Here is a 17303-nt window from a genome sequence, read left to right on the forward strand (position 1 = left end):
GTCTGAGAGTAGGACATGGACAACCAGGCTCCAGAAATGCTGAAACCACAGTGGCTGCAAAGAAAAGGTGCTTGTCTCAACTTGGCAGATTCAGACCCTCCTCTCTGCAGAGTGATCCATCTTAAGTCACTGACAAAACAGCAAAATTCATACAGTAACTGCCAATAAAACTCCTATCCTTCTAGTGAAGGACATCAGAGTTTGACCAAGGACATCAATTTGCACTTAACAGCAGTTCTAAATAGCTTGTGAGGCCCTGGAGGTCAGAACAGCATTTTGCTGGCTGTTTAGGGACGAAGTCAATTTCTAAAAGTACTGAAACCCTGTCAGCCACTTTCCCCAACCTTCACTAGTGCCTGGTGTAAAGAAACACTGGTCAGTATGTGCAGTAACTGAGTTCACGCCTTCTTCCAGGGGCCATGCAGAAGCTGGGTGGGCAAGGGAGTAGGCTCAGGCTGCCCAGTAGATGGTGGGGGGAATTAAGGACCCAGTTTGATAGGAACAAAAAGCAAAGGGAGATAAGGCATAGCATATCGAGGAGGACCAGACTGTGGGGCCCTTGATCAGTAGGCTATAGAGGCTAGGTGTTATCCAGTGGGTCACCTCACAATAATCATTTGTGCTGGGGAAGTCCTTGGATGTTTTAAAGTTAAGGAGCTAAGTGATAATTTAAGTATTTTAGGGAAGAATTTTCAGGACGATCTGGAAGAAGAAAGTAATGGGAAGGCTGCAGGGGCAATAAGACCTGAGGCAAGCAAGTAGTGACTAGGCTTTATGCCTTTTTCTGTTGCTACCTCCTTTATTTATCATTTTGGCCTCTCTCCCCTTCATTTATACTTTGTCTGAACATGAGTTCTGTCCATACTGCACATTATCAGGAACATCTATCTATCTTCTGACACATTCCATCTTACCTTTAATTCTCCAATGTACAAGCAGTAGGTGTGGAGAGGACCTCCTCATCTTTAAACACAAAATACTCATAACTTATCTCTTTCTAGATAAATATGATTTTTATTTTCAGTTTGCCTTCTATCCATTACTTTGTTCAAACAGCTAATCTCTAAGCTATAATCTGAGAGGTCAAGGACCACACTTCAGAACTAAATTAGCAATTTTGATGTGGGTGCTCCAGGAAAGCAAAGAAAGAAGCTTGAAGAATTATGTATGTGGCAGAATATAAGCTGCTCATAATTCTGACAGATCTGGGTTCAAACCCAGCACAAATGTTTATTGTGAGGTGACCTTGTCAAGTCACTAAGACTGTTTCTTATTCTACAAATAAGAATTGTTATGTTTTATATATGAGGTCATGTGTGAAACAATGCAAGAAAGTTTATAGATGAAATGACTGGGTTATGAGGATTTTGACTCAATCAGTGAATAATCCCCTGATAGGGATTAACTGGTTGGTAACGGTAGGCAGGTAGGGTATGACTGGAGGAGGTGGGTCCCTGGGGGCATGCATCTGCAGTACATATTTTGTCCTTGTTGAGTGGAGCTCTTTCTGTTTTCTGGTGCCATGTCCTGAGCTGCTTTCCTCTACCACACTCTTCTACCATGATGTTTGTTCTGCCTCACCTTGGGCCCCAAAGAATGGAGATGGCTGTCTATGGACTAAGCCTTTTGAAACAGTGAACTCCCAAATATACTCTTCCTTCTCTAATTGTTCTTGTCAGGCCTATTGGTCACAGTGGTTAAAAAGCTGATTAAAACAACAAATGAAAGCATTTACAGATACAAAGAGTACTTGGTATAATGCCTGGTAAATGGTGTACATTCAACAGAAATCAGATCTACCCATGTAACCCTACTTTTCCCATATTACCAGCCAATCAGACATTTCTGTTCTCCAAAAGTTTACCACATTTTTCAACTTGCCTAATATCTACATCTTTCATACAACATATACTTCCCAGTTCCAGGCAAACACTGATCCCTTACATTTCTGGAATCCAAAAATCTATAAATCTACAACTGCTCAAACACAAAACTATGTGAAAGAATCAATACTTCAGCACTGACAGGGGCTTTGGTTAGTCCCCCCACAACTCTGGGTAACTCCTACTCTACAGCATCACTAACATGGTTATCCAATCTTTAGCTGTACATTTTTTGGTGATAAGTTGCTTATTTCCTGACCAATTCATTTTGTATCTCTAACACCTGACTCACAGTAGTTATCTGATAATTAGAAATCAAAGATAACTCTAATTGTTAAAAATTTCAATCTTTTAAAGGAACCAAAACCTGTTCCTATATATTGTCTCTACTCAAAGAATCATAGAACCTTCACAACTAGACACAACTCCAAAGATATTCTAGTCTACTTCCTTCATTTTACTGAGAATACAAAGAGGAGAAATAAACACTCTTACATATCTATCCCTGGTTAAGTCAATCAACCAATAGCATGCACAGCTTCTGAGATGAAGACTCACCGCTTAGGTTTGAAGACAACTTTCTGTCCTCCTTCAAGTATCAGTAAGGCTTTCAGCTGAGTCCCTTTATAACCTACATCGGCTTTAATGATTTTCTTGGTGGCCATGGCATGCATGATTGCCCCCAGCTCTGGTGTCTCTTCAGGGTACACTTCTCGGGGTACCACCCACTGGGCTGCAATCTCCCATGGTGACTGCAAGGTGTGGTCCAGCTTGGGTGCCAACTCCACCCGCAAGCCAGTCATCATTCGATGAAAAGCCCTCTGGTCCTCCCGGTTGGCAGCTGATGTATCTAAGTTGTCAATCAGGAAAACTTTGGTGAAGATAAAGATGACAAGGAGTATTGCTAACAGCACAACTCGCTGCTTAAGCTTCATGGTGACCTCTTTTCTTCCTCCCCTAACCCACTCTCTCACTTATTAAGGAGAGCAGGTGGTGATGATCAGCAAGGAGATTCCATGATTACACACACTCATCCATTTCTTCACTGGAATGCCCCCACAATTCCTGCAAGTCAAATACAAAGCAAAATTTGGTCAGGAATTCTGTCCTACCCCTATAAGACTCTAGCATGTTATTTACCCTTCTGGAATTGCTAATCCCAAACTTAAGAAGACCCAATAATTTAAAATAAACTAGTCTTGAGAAGGACCTTATTTACAAGTAAGAACTGGGTACACTGAAAATGAGGAAATATTCCTGTTTTAATTGGGATGCAGAACCACCTAGGAGTTCTTTGGGTGTACACGGCTAATAATTAACAAAACAATGAGGAAAAAGAAAAACAACAAAAGCAAAACTTTCAGACGTGCATAGTTTCTTAACTTTCATTTTTCTCTTTTCAAAATCCATTATGGACTTCTGAATATTCAAACCCACCAGTTTTGGGTTAATTTTCAGTTCTTATCTTCTTCAAATACAAATCGTATGATACTTTGTAGGACAGGAACTCATAAAAAATGCCAAAGAGGTTGCAGAGAATAATAACTCCTCCAAATATCCATTGCCAGCAATCCTGAACAGATTAGAACTGCTACTTATGTATTTAAACCACCCACAGACACATATCTCTACTTAATTAGTCTTTCACTAATTGTTTTTCAAAATTAAAATCCCTGCAAAAAATGTATAATCAAATCTGGATAAATTACTGAAAAACATTTCCCTATGCCATCTGGCCATTAGAATATGATAGAAAACTAATGAAACCTGGCACTACAATACTACTAAGTCTAGAATGGTCAGGTGCACAAAGGATATTAATGGTGTTCACCTAAAGAAGTGTTGCTTCCAGTATGAGCTGACTGCACTCTGGGAAATCCTCAAGCTAGAAGATTCCAAACACAATATTTTTGCAAGGGTGTCAAGAACATATAGTTCAGTCTCATTTGCATACTGAGAGGTTGCTTTTCACTCCACAGGGCCATTTACAAACATGCACAAGCATATTTCTCTGCTGTATGTCTACAGAGAGTGCAGCACTGGGGCAAGAAGATGATGACAAGAAGATAACAGGGTACTGGTTTGCTCTCCAATCATTTAACAACTCAAACCATTAATCGAAGAAATAAAATCATAACAAATGATAGAGCAAAGGACTGAGGCTAAGATATTCAGCCTGTCTAAGGCTGAGGTTATGGCTCAGTGGTAGAAAGCTTGCCTGACATGTGTGAGGAACTGGGTTTGATTCACAGCACCACATGTAAATACATAAATAAAATAAAGGTCCATTGACAATAGATACTCCATCTACACTTGAGACTGCTACCCTGGTATGGTAACAACAGCTGTTAACAGTCTAAAAAACATGTTCCAAGGGCAACACTTTGTCATAACCCAGCTGATATGAAGTTTATTCTCAGTGATTAACCACTCCTTTCTTGCTCATTTTTATGTAGAAAGCATAAAGTGAGAGTCAAATTCTAATTATTCTCAGCCACCTGTTTTGCTTCATCATCAACTCCCAGGAAGTAATTATTAGCTGAAACAAAGATAATTCAAGTGCATCTAAAATGTAACTGTGATGGTATCAAATTTAGTATGGGACTCAGTATAGCAGTTCCCTGTGACTACTGATAACAGCAGTGTTGGGAGAGCAGGTCTCCGATACTATTGCTAGTTCTAACCCAACCTAAACCACACAATGTTTTCAATTATTTGTTCAACAGTACACTTCTCAGGCAGCAGTGACAAAAGGCAATATGGAAGTCTACCTGCATCAGCAATGCAGACACCTACAGATGCATACAGTACAGTTCTGGCGTGAAGGGGTTAGGTAAGCAGGCTTATCTTTCTACAAAACATCATCTAATGGTGTGGTGCATTTCATGCAGAATAAAGAAAATCCACTCTCAAACTATGTAAACATATAGTATACAGGTTAGGGCTGTGTTTTGTTATGTTTCTTTTTATTTTGTTTGTGGTGAGGAGATTGTGCCTAGAACCTCATGCATGCTAGGCAACAGCTCTATCACTGAACTATACCCAGAGCCCTGATTTTGTTTTGTTTAAATTATCAATGCAATGAAAAGTTCTAGTAGTTCCAAAATTCATATAAGACAAATGAACTGATTTTGCAATCAAAGTTTGTGTGCTTTTAAGTTTTGAAATATTACCTTATGAATAGGCCTCAGAAGAACACACTCACCAAGTCAAGGTTGCAAATAATTCATTCACTCAGCTAAGATAGAAATATTAGTGGAACTGAAGAATTTGAATGTTACATTATATCACTATTTACCTCTGAAGACTGGTAGTAAGGGCAGGTTTAAAAAAAAAAAAACAGGCTGAGCAAGCATTCATGTTTGTGATTGATTAGTCACCACATCCTGGTAGAACAAGTAAGATCGTGATTTTGCAATGTTCTTTACCACTGCCTTCCATTTCCAGACACCAACTTACTGCAGTGCCCATCACCTCCTACTGGACTCCAGAAAGAAATGGCTTTTGGCTTCCAGGCTCTCAATCCAGCCCACTTACTACAGCCAAAATTAGGTTTCTGATCACTCAACCACCTTTTGACAGTACACATTCCTTAGCAAGGCATCAAAGCCCTATCCTAAATGGCTTTAAGTCAGACATCCTTCTCATTGTTCTTCTTCTCAGTTTACACTAAATGGACCATCTGAACACAACCTTCCAGTCATGTGTAGTTGCCCCTTTGCCCCTACCACTCCTCACTCCTGAAAATCCTCAAAATCCCTTTCTCTGACCTTTTATTCCCATCTCCTTCCCTTTCGAGGCTCATCTCCAAGGCTGTTTCTGGACCCTCCTGCACACTCTATGGTAAATTCTCCCTCCTTTCAGCCAGTACATAACTACTTTGTGCCATGTATAATACCTTCTCATATACAGTTCTTAATACCCCTTGCAGAATCTAGCTCCTTAGAAGGGTCCACTTTACTCCTTTGTGTTCGGGAGAGGATGCCCAAGACAGGGTATCCAGGACACAGGGTGTCCTTTCTTACTGAGACAAGCAGCATACTATATAATCTGCAAACCAGATTTGTAGGAAAAAATCCCCATTTCATATACTAAGGAAATAAAAGCAAGATCATGGGTATATTCCAAACTATTCATAAAAACCTCCCTAGCATTCCCAGAGTGTACCTGCTATATTTCATGCTGCCCTGACTTCCTACTATAAATGTCTCACATTGTAGCACAATGTCCAGTTATATTATGGTCATTTATTGTCATGTTTCTGTTATATGGAAAAAAGCCTACCTCAAAGGACAAGGAGTTTCAAGGTAGTAACACAACTCAAAAAAATGTTACAATATAAAAAAGCCAGTGTAAATGATACATTTGTAAATAGCTTTCACACTAAAAGCTGGCTTCAACTGGGAGTTCTGGAAAGTAGACCTTTACAAGGAAACTTCCTACCGAACCCTGGTTTCACTCTCAGCTCCACCAGCTGCATAGGGCTCCCCATGCAGCTCTTTTACTCTAGTTCTTCACAGACACACACACCACCATCCTACACAGGTGATAAACATTTTTATAAAGGACAAACATGACGGTAAAGTTGTTTCCAAAGAAGAGATATAGATTCCACGAGAAAAAGTGAGATCTTGGTGTAAAATCCTCAAATTTAAAAACCTGACTGATGTTGGAGGAACAGATACACAAAAATATGTCAATGCAAAGGTCTAGAAATCACGTGACAAAATCCAACATATATGACTGCTAAAGAATATAACAATACCTGTCCAATGCTTACTACTTTACTGGGGATACTATGAGCCACTAGTGGGATTCTAAGCCTCACTAGTACCAGAGTCCCTTTGGATTGCCCTCTAATTTTGGTTGACAATTTCACACTTACTACTTCTGAAGTTACAGAGAAGAAATCCCAACCTTTGTTCATAGCAACTAAAAGTGGAAATCTCAGTAAACAAAAAAGCTTCACTTTTTTTGCATTTCCAATTCAATGTTCAAGACAGGCTCTTAATACATAAGTGGTATACAATAAACACCCTTTTTGATTAAGTGCCACAAGGCAAATCAACGTTCAGTTACAAGTATTTCATGCAGAGGACTAGTAACAGAGATCTGTGGCAGAGGGGTAGAATTCACTTAATAACTACTACATGATAATATTTATCTCCCTCCCCTCCATCCTGAATAGAAACTACAACAAACTTCTTTCCTGCTAATTGCCAGTTTCAACAAAATTCTGAAGGTTTGGTGAGTATAAGAAGTAAGATCTGGGCTGGGTCTGTGGCTCAGTGGCAGAGTGCTTGCCTAGCATGTTTGAGGCCCTGGGTTTGATCCTCAGCACCACATAAAAGTAAAGGAGGGCTGGGGTTGAGGCACTGAGTTTGATCCTCAGCACCACATAAATGTAAACTAAAGATATTGTGTCTACTTAAAAAACTAATATATATATATTCCATATATATATGGAAACGAATAAAATAAAGGCACACTGTCCATCTACAACTACAAAAAAAAAAAAGATCTGAATTTATTAAGAGCTTTTTGTTGACTGTCTACAAAGATAGACACCAACAACTCCTCCAGTTAAGAGGTAGAGAGGTAGAGCCTACTTTTTGTCCTCCTGAATTTGGGATGGTTTGTAACTTGCTTTTTTTTTTTTTCCTTCCTTTTTTTAATTGGTCATTTTTAGTTATACATGAAATAGGATTCATTTTGACATAATTATAAAAGCATGGAATATAATTTGTTTTAATTCAGTCTCTAGTACTTCCCCTTTCCCTCCCCTTCTACTGATGTAACTTTGCTGTGACCCAACAGAATGCAGTGGAAGTAACTATGTGCCATATCTGCACCTCGCTGCTACCTCTAGTGGCTTCCATTTTTACTCTTGGGATCTAGCCACCATGTAAAGAAGCTTGAGCTAGACAACAAAATGAATGACCTATACAGAGAGAAGCCTGGCTGGCTCCTAGCTATCCTGGCCACTGCAGCTGAAGTGCCAGACAGTTATCAAGGGCATTCTAGTCTTAGTTGAATTGCTAGTTGAATAGAGCCACACAAGTGACCCCAACTTATATCACGTGGACAGGAACCAAGCAGCTGAGAGCAGCTGACCTAAAAATCTGAAGCCTCTAAATTTGGGGAGAGCTGTACAACATTCTTACATCTATTCTTGACTTATCGACTCTTTTGGAGATATTAAATATACCAGAAAAAGGACATGGGACTAAAAACAAAACTCTTTCAGGGAGGAAGAAAACATTAAATTACCTATTAAATGTAAATAAAGATTAGATTGTTAAAACTGTTAGGTCATACTCGTAAATAATTTAACACCATTTTTTTTTTTTTTTTAAAGACAAGTCTTGCTAAGTTGCCCAGGCTAGCCTCAGATTCTCAATCCACCCGCATCAGTCTCCCTGGTAGTTGGGATTACAGGTGCACACCACCACACCTGGTTTATTAATGCTTCCTGTGGAACACTATACTCATAATAAAAGTTATATGACACTTCTGTCTTTCCAACCATCACTGTAGATTTTTAGGAAGATACATAATTAAGAAAGTCTCTTAATGATAACACAAGGGCTAGGGATGTAGCTCAGTGGTAGAGCACTTGTCTACCATGTGCAAGGCCTTGGGTTCAATCATTTAAAAAGTTTAACACAAGAAGTAATAGATTCTTGTGTTAACAAGAATCTCAACAGGATTACTAAAATGGTCTTATAAACTTTAGAGCTCTATTCAGACATATGTAGCTCAATCAAGGCTCACCTTACACAAAGTATACATACTCAGTGATAATGCTTAATCTTTATATTTTAGCCAATTCATAACAGCAAAACCATAACCCTTCAGTATGAAAAGTAGACACACACATTTTCCCCCTGGGCTGAGTCTTTTTTGCTTTTTAACTGGTGGTGACATTACAGCACTGTGTTAATTATTAACTATTATGAATTTATATCTCTTGCCCCTTAGATATAAATGTAGTTTCTCCTGATTAGTGTCAGTGATTATAAGTAAAATCGAAAGCATTCAACAATCTTTCTACTTAGCAACGTGTCCTTCCTTCCAGGAAATCAAAATCTCCAATACCAAACAGCAAGTTTTTATTACCTAAGTAAACATCAAGTACCCCCAGAAAATGAGCCCACTTCTGCTCTGCTACCTACTTGCCTGCCACAACAGCACATTCTTCTCCCTCTTCATCTTCAAATGGAAGTCTTCAACTAAAATTCAAAACTAATACAAAATAATTAGATAGTGTCTAAAGGTATTTTTCCTTTTGTTGCCAATTCTCCACTTAAGAAATAGCTTCTTAATTCACCTTCTTATTCTAAATAAAAGCTCTCTATAGCAGAGGAGAAAAGAACACATACTATGGATTCAGAACACCTGAACCAGGCACCATACAGCATGCCTATAATTCCAGCTACACAGTAGGCTAAGCAAAACAATCACAAGTACAAAGCCAGGCAAACTTAGCGGGAGCCTACCTCAAATTTTTTAAAAAAGGGTTGGAGTATAGCTCAGTGGTAAAGTGCCACTGAGTTTAATCCCCAGTATCAAAAAAAAAAAAAAAAAAAGGAATGCCTGGGCCTGAATGCATGGTTACCACCTAATGTGGGACCTGGGACTCAGTTTCCACATGTGAAAAATGAAAACAGAGAACACTACTACCTAATTTACAGGGTTTGTTAAAAGTGAATGATATTACTATGGATACTGTGCTGACGTGTGCCTAGAAGAGCCATACTAATCACTTTAGTCATTGTTATCATATAAAAAATCCAAAGATGACCTCCTAACAGAAGAAAGAATGGCAAAGAAAATAACCCTCATATTGGAGTCAAAACCCTATAATTTTTTATTTTCAGTTACATAACTAGAGGCCTAAAAAATGTGTGTGTGTGTGTGTGTATCTAAAATTAACAGTTTAGTAGTAAATAGTAGTCTTGCATCCCTGAAACAAATTTCTTCTCAAATCTGTAGAAGTAGATAAAAAATGTAAGTGAATAGGTATCTTCAAACTACAATGTGAAGCAAAAGACTGGGAATCTATATCACCAATTTAACCTGTTTCTTTTCTCTACAAAGTTCAATTCTACTATATTCAATGTAACCAAAAGAGACACTCACTCTATTTCACACACAAAGCTGAAATCAAATGTCTTTCACAGTAGTCATCGGTTTCAAAAGCTAGTTTTAAGCCAAACAACTCTGCATGTCCTAAAGCTCTTAAGACAAATCTTGAGGGCCAGGGTTGTGGCTCAGTGGTAGAGTGCTCGCCTAGCATGCATGAGGCATTGGGTTTAATCCTCAACACCACATAAAAATAAAATACAGATATTGTGTCCACCTAAAACTAAAAAATAAATATTAAAAAAAAAGATAAGCCTTGAGAAAGTTGCAGGCATATAAAACCTAATTCATACATAGTCAAAAGTAGTTGGAGTGTTAGATTTACCTTGTTTTCTCGACCACTTAAACATTCATACAGTATCTATAACCTGAGACTCTTGTGTAAGGTCCTCTTATCAGCTCCTCGTGAAGGTAGTCAACTAAAAGGCATTAACAATGTATTGAGGCAGGTTTTTCTTCTTGGATGTGAAAGTAAAAATGAAATAAATAGGCAAGAGTGTTTTCTCTTTTTGGAAAAAACCCTGCAATCTGTCCTTTAATTCAGGGAAACCCTCTAACCTTCATTGAAAACTGGAAAAAAAAAAAAAAAAAAAAAACAGCACATACTGCTAGCAATAGGATTTGTTCAAAAAACCAAGATAGTCATTGTTCAGTGATCTAGATACTCAATGGAAATGAGTATGAATTTGCATGCTTTAAATTAGCCAGGTATAATGAAGTTTCCTATGTTTTAGGTATTTCACTCCTCAATTGCCAATGCAAAACCACCAATTAAGGCTATATTATAGAATGCAATTACTGTACAGTGTAGGGATACGGAATTTCAAATAAGATTTTCCTCCAGCTTTTTATATCCTTACCTTTTGTGTGTATGTGTGGTACTAGGGATTGAGCCCAGGTCACTCTACCACTGAGCTACATCCCCAGCCCTTTTTATTTTAATCTGAGACAGGATCTTGTTAAGTTTCTCAGGCTAGCCTGGAACTTGTGATCCTTTTGCCTCAGCTACCAGAGCAGTTGCGATTTCAGGTGTGCACCACCTCACCAGGCATACTTTCATTTTAAATGTTAAATTTGCCAGTTCTTGGGAAGGTTATAAGCTCTATGTTAACAACTGTACCTCAATTTTTTCTGTTGAGATAAGGTCTTGCTATGTTGCCCAGGCTGGCCTTGAACTCATGGGCTCAAGGAACCCTGCTGCCTGGGACTATAGGTGTGCCATTGTGTCCAGCTAGCACTTCAATGTTTAACCTTATATTCTAGGGTATGGCAAAGTGAGAGTCCACAGGAAAACACTTTCAGAAATATCTGAATCTCAAAGAGGCCTGTACTGAAGTGATAACTGGGTGCTTTCAGGAATGACCTCTTTGTTAGAATACACAGCACACCTACACTTTTTGGCATACTTGTCTCTCTATTATATTGTGAGTCCCAGGAGAACAGGAAATATATTTTATTCTCTCTTTATATTTTCAAGAGCTTAGCACAGTGTAGGACATGTGAGTGACATTTGATAAATGTCTGTTGAATTAAGAAAAGTGAAGAGCAAGGAAGAGCAACTTCTATGGTTATAAGCATTTCTTCTGAACAAGCAACACTGTGGTGTAAAGATGAACTTTTACAGATATAGGGAAATAAGCCCTGGAAAGAATTCACATAGTACAGTAAAAATAGAGAAGTATTTAATACATTTACCAATTTTATACACTGATTTTTAAATTACTGAAGTTGCTGTCTTCTGTATACCCTGATCCCACCTTTCTAGGCTACTGCTATTACTAACCTGGTTCCTGATGATAGCCTGGATTAAGAGTAAAGATCTGGGAATGCTAAGAGGAAGAATGGAGACTGCTAGAGAAGACACTGCCCAAGAATGATACAACACAGGGCTGAAACCATATCTTCAAGTATTACTGCCTGAAAAACTACTGCTTTCATACTATATACTTTTTAAGTCAGGAAGAAGTACACAAACATAAGCATCTATACAAGGTGCAAATTCACTGAGCCAAATAAGAAATGAATAAAAAAGGTCTTTGTGCTGCCAAATCATGGTTATCACGTTCAAGTACTAATACTCAGAAGAGCTGCTAGAACCTCATGTAGCTGCTTTACATTCAATCTCCAGAAGCAGCATGATCTGGGTTTCTACTCCCCAGAAGATTAGAAGCTGTACACAAGCTTTCCTGCCCCCGAAGGAAAGGACAAGCTGACTATTTAAAGCAGATTAAATAATTCAAAAAGCAGAGGGGCCAAACACGTACATTTCTCAATCACCCCAAAGCCTTGCTTAATTACTGTCAGTGATGTATGCTAGTAATCATAACCTTGAGATAATAAAAAGGTTAAACTATGTTGTTTAAAAAGAAGCAAAATATATAATACATTGTAAGAAGTTTTCCATAAAAAAATATGGCTAAAATAAGAATTTTTTAATATAATACCTTATTTTCCGACAACATTTGGCAAACAAGGTATTGCCACACCAGGGCAGAACATCAAGAGTCCAGAGCCTGAAATGACAGACTTTACTGCCTCACCCTATACTTGATTCTATCCTCTTGACACATTTATAATTTTATATCCTTGACCTCCTTTTATAATGTACTCAAATTAGCACTCTTCTCAAAGGGGCTGTTTCCTTGCCACAAAGTACTGAAATCAAACACAAACCAAAGCACAATGTCTCCTTTCTTTATCAGTCTCCATTTCTTATATCATACTGGGATAGCAGATGCACCCCAACAAGTTTTAGGTCCACAGATAGGCATTTCTTCAATTGTTTTTGGTAAGAAAGACCAAATCTGAAGCAAGACCTTTACATTACATTCTCTTCTAGGCATCTCTATGTTAAACATCCTGTCATGCTGATATTTTAAGTTGGTCAGAAGCTGGTTTCAGCAGTAAAGTAAGGCCTTCTGTTCTGTACCCCAAGCCCACACTAATACATGCATTAGGCTTTAGGAATTATGGAGGCAGCTAAACGAAGGCAAAGAGGGAGAGTGAACAGGTGTGGAAGGAGGAGTTGCTGGAGAAGCACCCTCTTCCACTCCCAACATAGGGCATGAGAGAATGTCAATCAGTCAATGCTGCTAACATGGTCATTATCAAGAACTCTAAGGCTTTTGTTTGTTTGTTTGTTTTTGGTACTGTGGATTGAACCCAAGGGCACCTAACCACTGAACCACTTCCCCAGCACACCCCACCTTTTTAAATTTTGAGACAGAGTCTCACTAAGTTGCTGAGGCTGGCCTCAAACTTGTGATCCTCCTACCCCAGCCTCCTGAGCCACTGGGATTGTAGGCATGCACCACCACACATGGTTCTAAACTCTTTCAGTAATGCAAAAACACTGACTACTCACTGACTGCTCAGTTAGTCACCCTAGCCATCACAGGCTGGAGGAGCAAGTCTGTGAAGCTGCACTTGACTGAAACCTGTACAGGCTGCATCTAGCTAGAACACTATAAGGACCGAGCTTCAAGACAGCTCCAGCAAATAACACCCTTCACAGATACGTACCTCCACAGCATATTTCTAACAGGAAATCTGAAACACATTTTTCTTGACTTTTTTTCTCTTCATAAAAAGAGGAACTAAACAATTTGGCATCTATACTAGGCTATTTCTTCTTCCCTCAAACAATTTTCAATTCAGTCATTCAACAGATATTTCTTGTACACCTATTATGTACTAAGCACTGCTACGTGCCTGTTACAACAAACTGTAGGGCCTCAGTATAACTATGCTCCCCACCCCAATTCACAAAACTATCAGGCACTCAGTCTATGTTTACAAGACAGTCTCCTTTTTCTCGTCTGCAAATGTGCACACAAAATGCAAACAGAAGCCTCCTCCCTCTATTATCAGAATATAGCAATCACCAAGAGGGGACTACTGTGGTTAGCTATTTTAAAAAGTTGTCAATTTAAGAAATGAAGTATCTGGATTCAAGGCTTACACCACTGAAATGATAGTCACACAAAGCACAGGAAGCTGAAGTCTGTCCTGAGAGTAAATGAAACAAAGAAAATTTCATTTAGGTACTCAATAGTCAAAAGAGAAAAAACACAAGCTTTAAGGCTGTGTGAAAGAAAATCTAAAAATGAAAACCAAGAGAACTGACTAAAAGTGAAGGAATTATCAATTTAGCATAAAGTAATTCTATGACACAAAGAATTATAATAAAGATGAAACTGACTTGTTTCCTAATCCAAAGCACCCAGAAAGAAAAGAGGGGCATAAGTTTTCATTCTTTCAACAAAATGCACCTATTACTATTTCTAAAGAAACAAAGCAAATCAACCTCACATCTTCATCAGGAATGTGATGAACTCCCAGAGTTCTTGATCATCTTTTACCTCCATCCTTTTTTGTCACTGTATTTTGTCAGGAATGAGGGGGATGAGTCTGAATTACTTGCAGTGCCTTGTTGTTATTCTTTTGACAAGCAATTTCAAATGTGGAAGACCTCCTGTTAACTGATTCTATTGTATGGTTCTGGGAGCCAAAGATCAACATCTTCACAAATTTTTAAGTTATTAATCCAGCTTCCCCACCCCCACCCCCACCCCTGGAGATCAAATCCAAGGCCATGTGTGTGCTGGACAAGGGCTCTACTTGAGTTACAGCTCTAGCCCAATAATTTAATTTTAAATTTACCTCAGATTGGTTGAGTCTAGGCAACTAATTTAATATCTTTAACACCTGTACCAGTTCTTAATGACATGACTGGTTGATAAATAATATATGTGGAAGCGCTCTAAGCTAAGGTCAAAGGTGCTGCATAAATTCAAGGAATGTAACACATAAGCACAATGAGGTCGTTAGCCCAATTTTTTAAGGAAAAAAAAACCCAAGCACAGTAAAATTGATGCATGACTTTACATTACAAGGATGATAGGCAGGGTTAATAAATGGCAATTTTAACTTTACCCCATCACAGATTTATGAAGTTCTGAAAAGATTCCACATCATTGCTACTATGTCACTACCCTCCAAGGTGAGAAATCAAACCTCCAGAGGGAAACCGGGTAAAGATGGCACTGACACCTGGCCTTAGATCCAAGTGGCAGTATCAAGCACCTCCCCTACTCCCAAATTATAAACTCCTTACCCATCTCAATGGTGATGTGGCCTTTAAAACGGCTAATTCCATAATGACCATCCGTGGCCCGTGCCCTCCACTTTTTCTCCAATACCCTCTACTCCTCTTCCTATACGAAGACTGGCAGGTAACAAAAACCTGATTAAAACCAATGTCTTATCACTCTCCACAGCCAAGGACACGGCTTGACCACGGTTCTCTGCAGCATTAATGGCAACCTTTCGGTTAGCCCGTAATCAGGGGCCGTCACGCCCGGAAATGAAATCTCCAGCACAACCCACTTGGGACTACCGTATCATTTCCTTAAGTTGTGCCCGTCGCCAGCGCCGCGCGCACGACCCCGAGGAGACCGCCGCGGGCCCCGGGCACGGCTGCCTCGCCTCGGGCCTGCAGGTCACCCGCGCCGCTCGGCCACGCGGCGGGCCCGGTAGGATCCCCGCGAGCGCGCCCTGCTCCAGGGCTGCCGCAACCGGCGCTCGGCACAACCCGAGGCGAAAGTCGGGCCAGTCGCCTCTGGGGACCGCGCTCGGGCGCAAGAGCGTGTCACCAGAAGGACCCCGGGCGGCCCCAGGTAAGGCTCGCGCCTCCAGCGGGCCAGGAGGCGGCGGCCGAGGCCGCGTCCCCTCAGCAGCGACCGCCCGCAGGGAAGCTCGGTCCAGCCTGCCTCCGAGCGGCGGCCACCGTGGCCCCCAACCCGGGACCCGCCCGAGGCGCCCCGGGACCGCGGAGGCACCCGCGCCCGGCCCCGCGGGGAGGCGCCCCGCCCCCGGCGCGGGCCACGCACCGCGCCCCGCCCGCCGCCGGCCCGCACTTTCCCGCCGCGCCGCGCCGGGCGGGGGTCGCGCGCCCTCTCCGCCCCCGCGCCGCTCACCTGTCGGGCCCTAGGCTCGCTCCATGGCCGCCCGCGCGGTGCGGTGCGGCGCGGCCCCGGCCGCCCCCGCCGCCTCCGGGGAGGGGCAGCCCCACGCCGCTCTCACCGCCCCCAGCCGCCGCCGCCGCTGCGGCTCCCGCCCACCCCCGGCCCGGCCATTCCCTGGCCACCTCTCCGCGCCCGAGCCGGCGGTCCCACACCCACCCCCCGCCTCCGCGGCCCCGACTCTTGGTACGGTCCCAGCGTAACGCCTTCCCCGCCGCCAATCCCGCGGCGCCCTCGGCGCGGCCCCGCCCCCGCCCCCGGTGGGCGGGGCCTGCCGGACGCGCTCCGGACCGCCCCGCGTAACCCCTTCGGTTCCGGGCGGGTCCCGCTTAACTCTCTCGGTCCCGGATCTCGTCTCGGCTCTCCTCCCCGCCCCGCTTACACAAACTGGCCTCCCGCTCTCTGGCCTTCGCTTTTTCTTTTCTGCTCTTCTGCAGGTGGGTAGCTAGGCAATGGGAGAGTTGCAGTCCCATGATGAAGTTCTGTTTATGGGAAGCAATTTTCTTTCTCCTTTTGGCCCTTTTAATTTGTTTTTCCTTGTGTTGGGAGGTTCTGCTCATCTAGAGGTAGCCTCCTTTGATGGAAAGAAGCCACCCTCATCACACTGAGCATAAATCGCTTTTTCTCCCGACCAGTGCAGAGTTCCCTGCTACACACTTTGGCATTTAACCGAATTGTGAATCGTTTGCTGTAAAATTAGCTGTTTTACATGTGTACCTTGCAATGGACTGTAATCCTCATGAGGGCATGTCTGTGGCGTCTTGGACCCACATGCTCTGCAACCAGGGGCCCTGGATTAATGAAGGGAAGATTCTTCCTCCCCTTATGGTATATGCTTTCCGCTGACTTCATGCAGCACATCGACTGTATCATTCATTCAATGTATCTTGCATTTAGTGTGCCTGACTCTGATGTAGGACGGTATAAGTTGCTCCATGGAATAGTACTTAAGTGTCTGGAGGGAAGGAACTGAGCTGCTACTTTTTTCAGGGAGGAAAGACTGAGCTGACTACCCCTCCCCTCACCACCCCCACAACAGTTCATTCAAGGAGCAAATTGTATTGGAAAGAACTCTCCTTTGTTGGCTGTATATTGGATGTGCCTCTTAATCTGTCTGAACATTAATTTCCTTATTTGGAAAATGGGAGTTAATCATAGTACCTGCTTTTCAGGGTTGTTGTATTAAATTAGGAAACGTGGGGGGAAGCACTTGCAAATCATTGTGTAAAGTTAGTTGTAATTCAGGTGTGTA

General features: G+C 41.5%; 1 protein-coding gene across 2 annotated transcripts in view; it reads right to left on the minus strand.

Annotated features, from left to right (window-relative positions):
- Fam20b (FAM20B glycosaminoglycan xylosylkinase) overlaps positions 1–16096 on the minus strand; it is a 48813-nt gene extending 32717 nt beyond the window's left edge. Inside the window, exons 1-2 of one of the 2 annotated variants that reach the window (XM_026388452.2) lie at positions 16007–16096; positions 2442–2948 (exon numbers count right to left, since the gene is read on the minus strand). In XM_026388452.2, coding sequence (XP_026244237.1) covers positions 2442–2818 — 377 coding nt within the window. In that variant the 5' untranslated portion in view covers positions 2819–2948; positions 16007–16096. Of the gene's footprint in view, positions 1–2441; positions 2949–15144; positions 15800–16006 lie in introns of those variants that run through there. The other variant, XM_026388453.2, reaches the window with a different exon arrangement.
- Positions 16097–17303: the final 1207 nt, after the last annotated feature.

This window comes from Urocitellus parryii, chromosome 9, assembly GCF_045843805.1.
Source record: "Urocitellus parryii isolate mUroPar1 chromosome 9, mUroPar1.hap1, whole genome shotgun sequence".
Classification (NCBI taxonomy): Eukaryota; Metazoa; Chordata; class Mammalia; order Rodentia; family Sciuridae; genus Urocitellus; species Urocitellus parryii.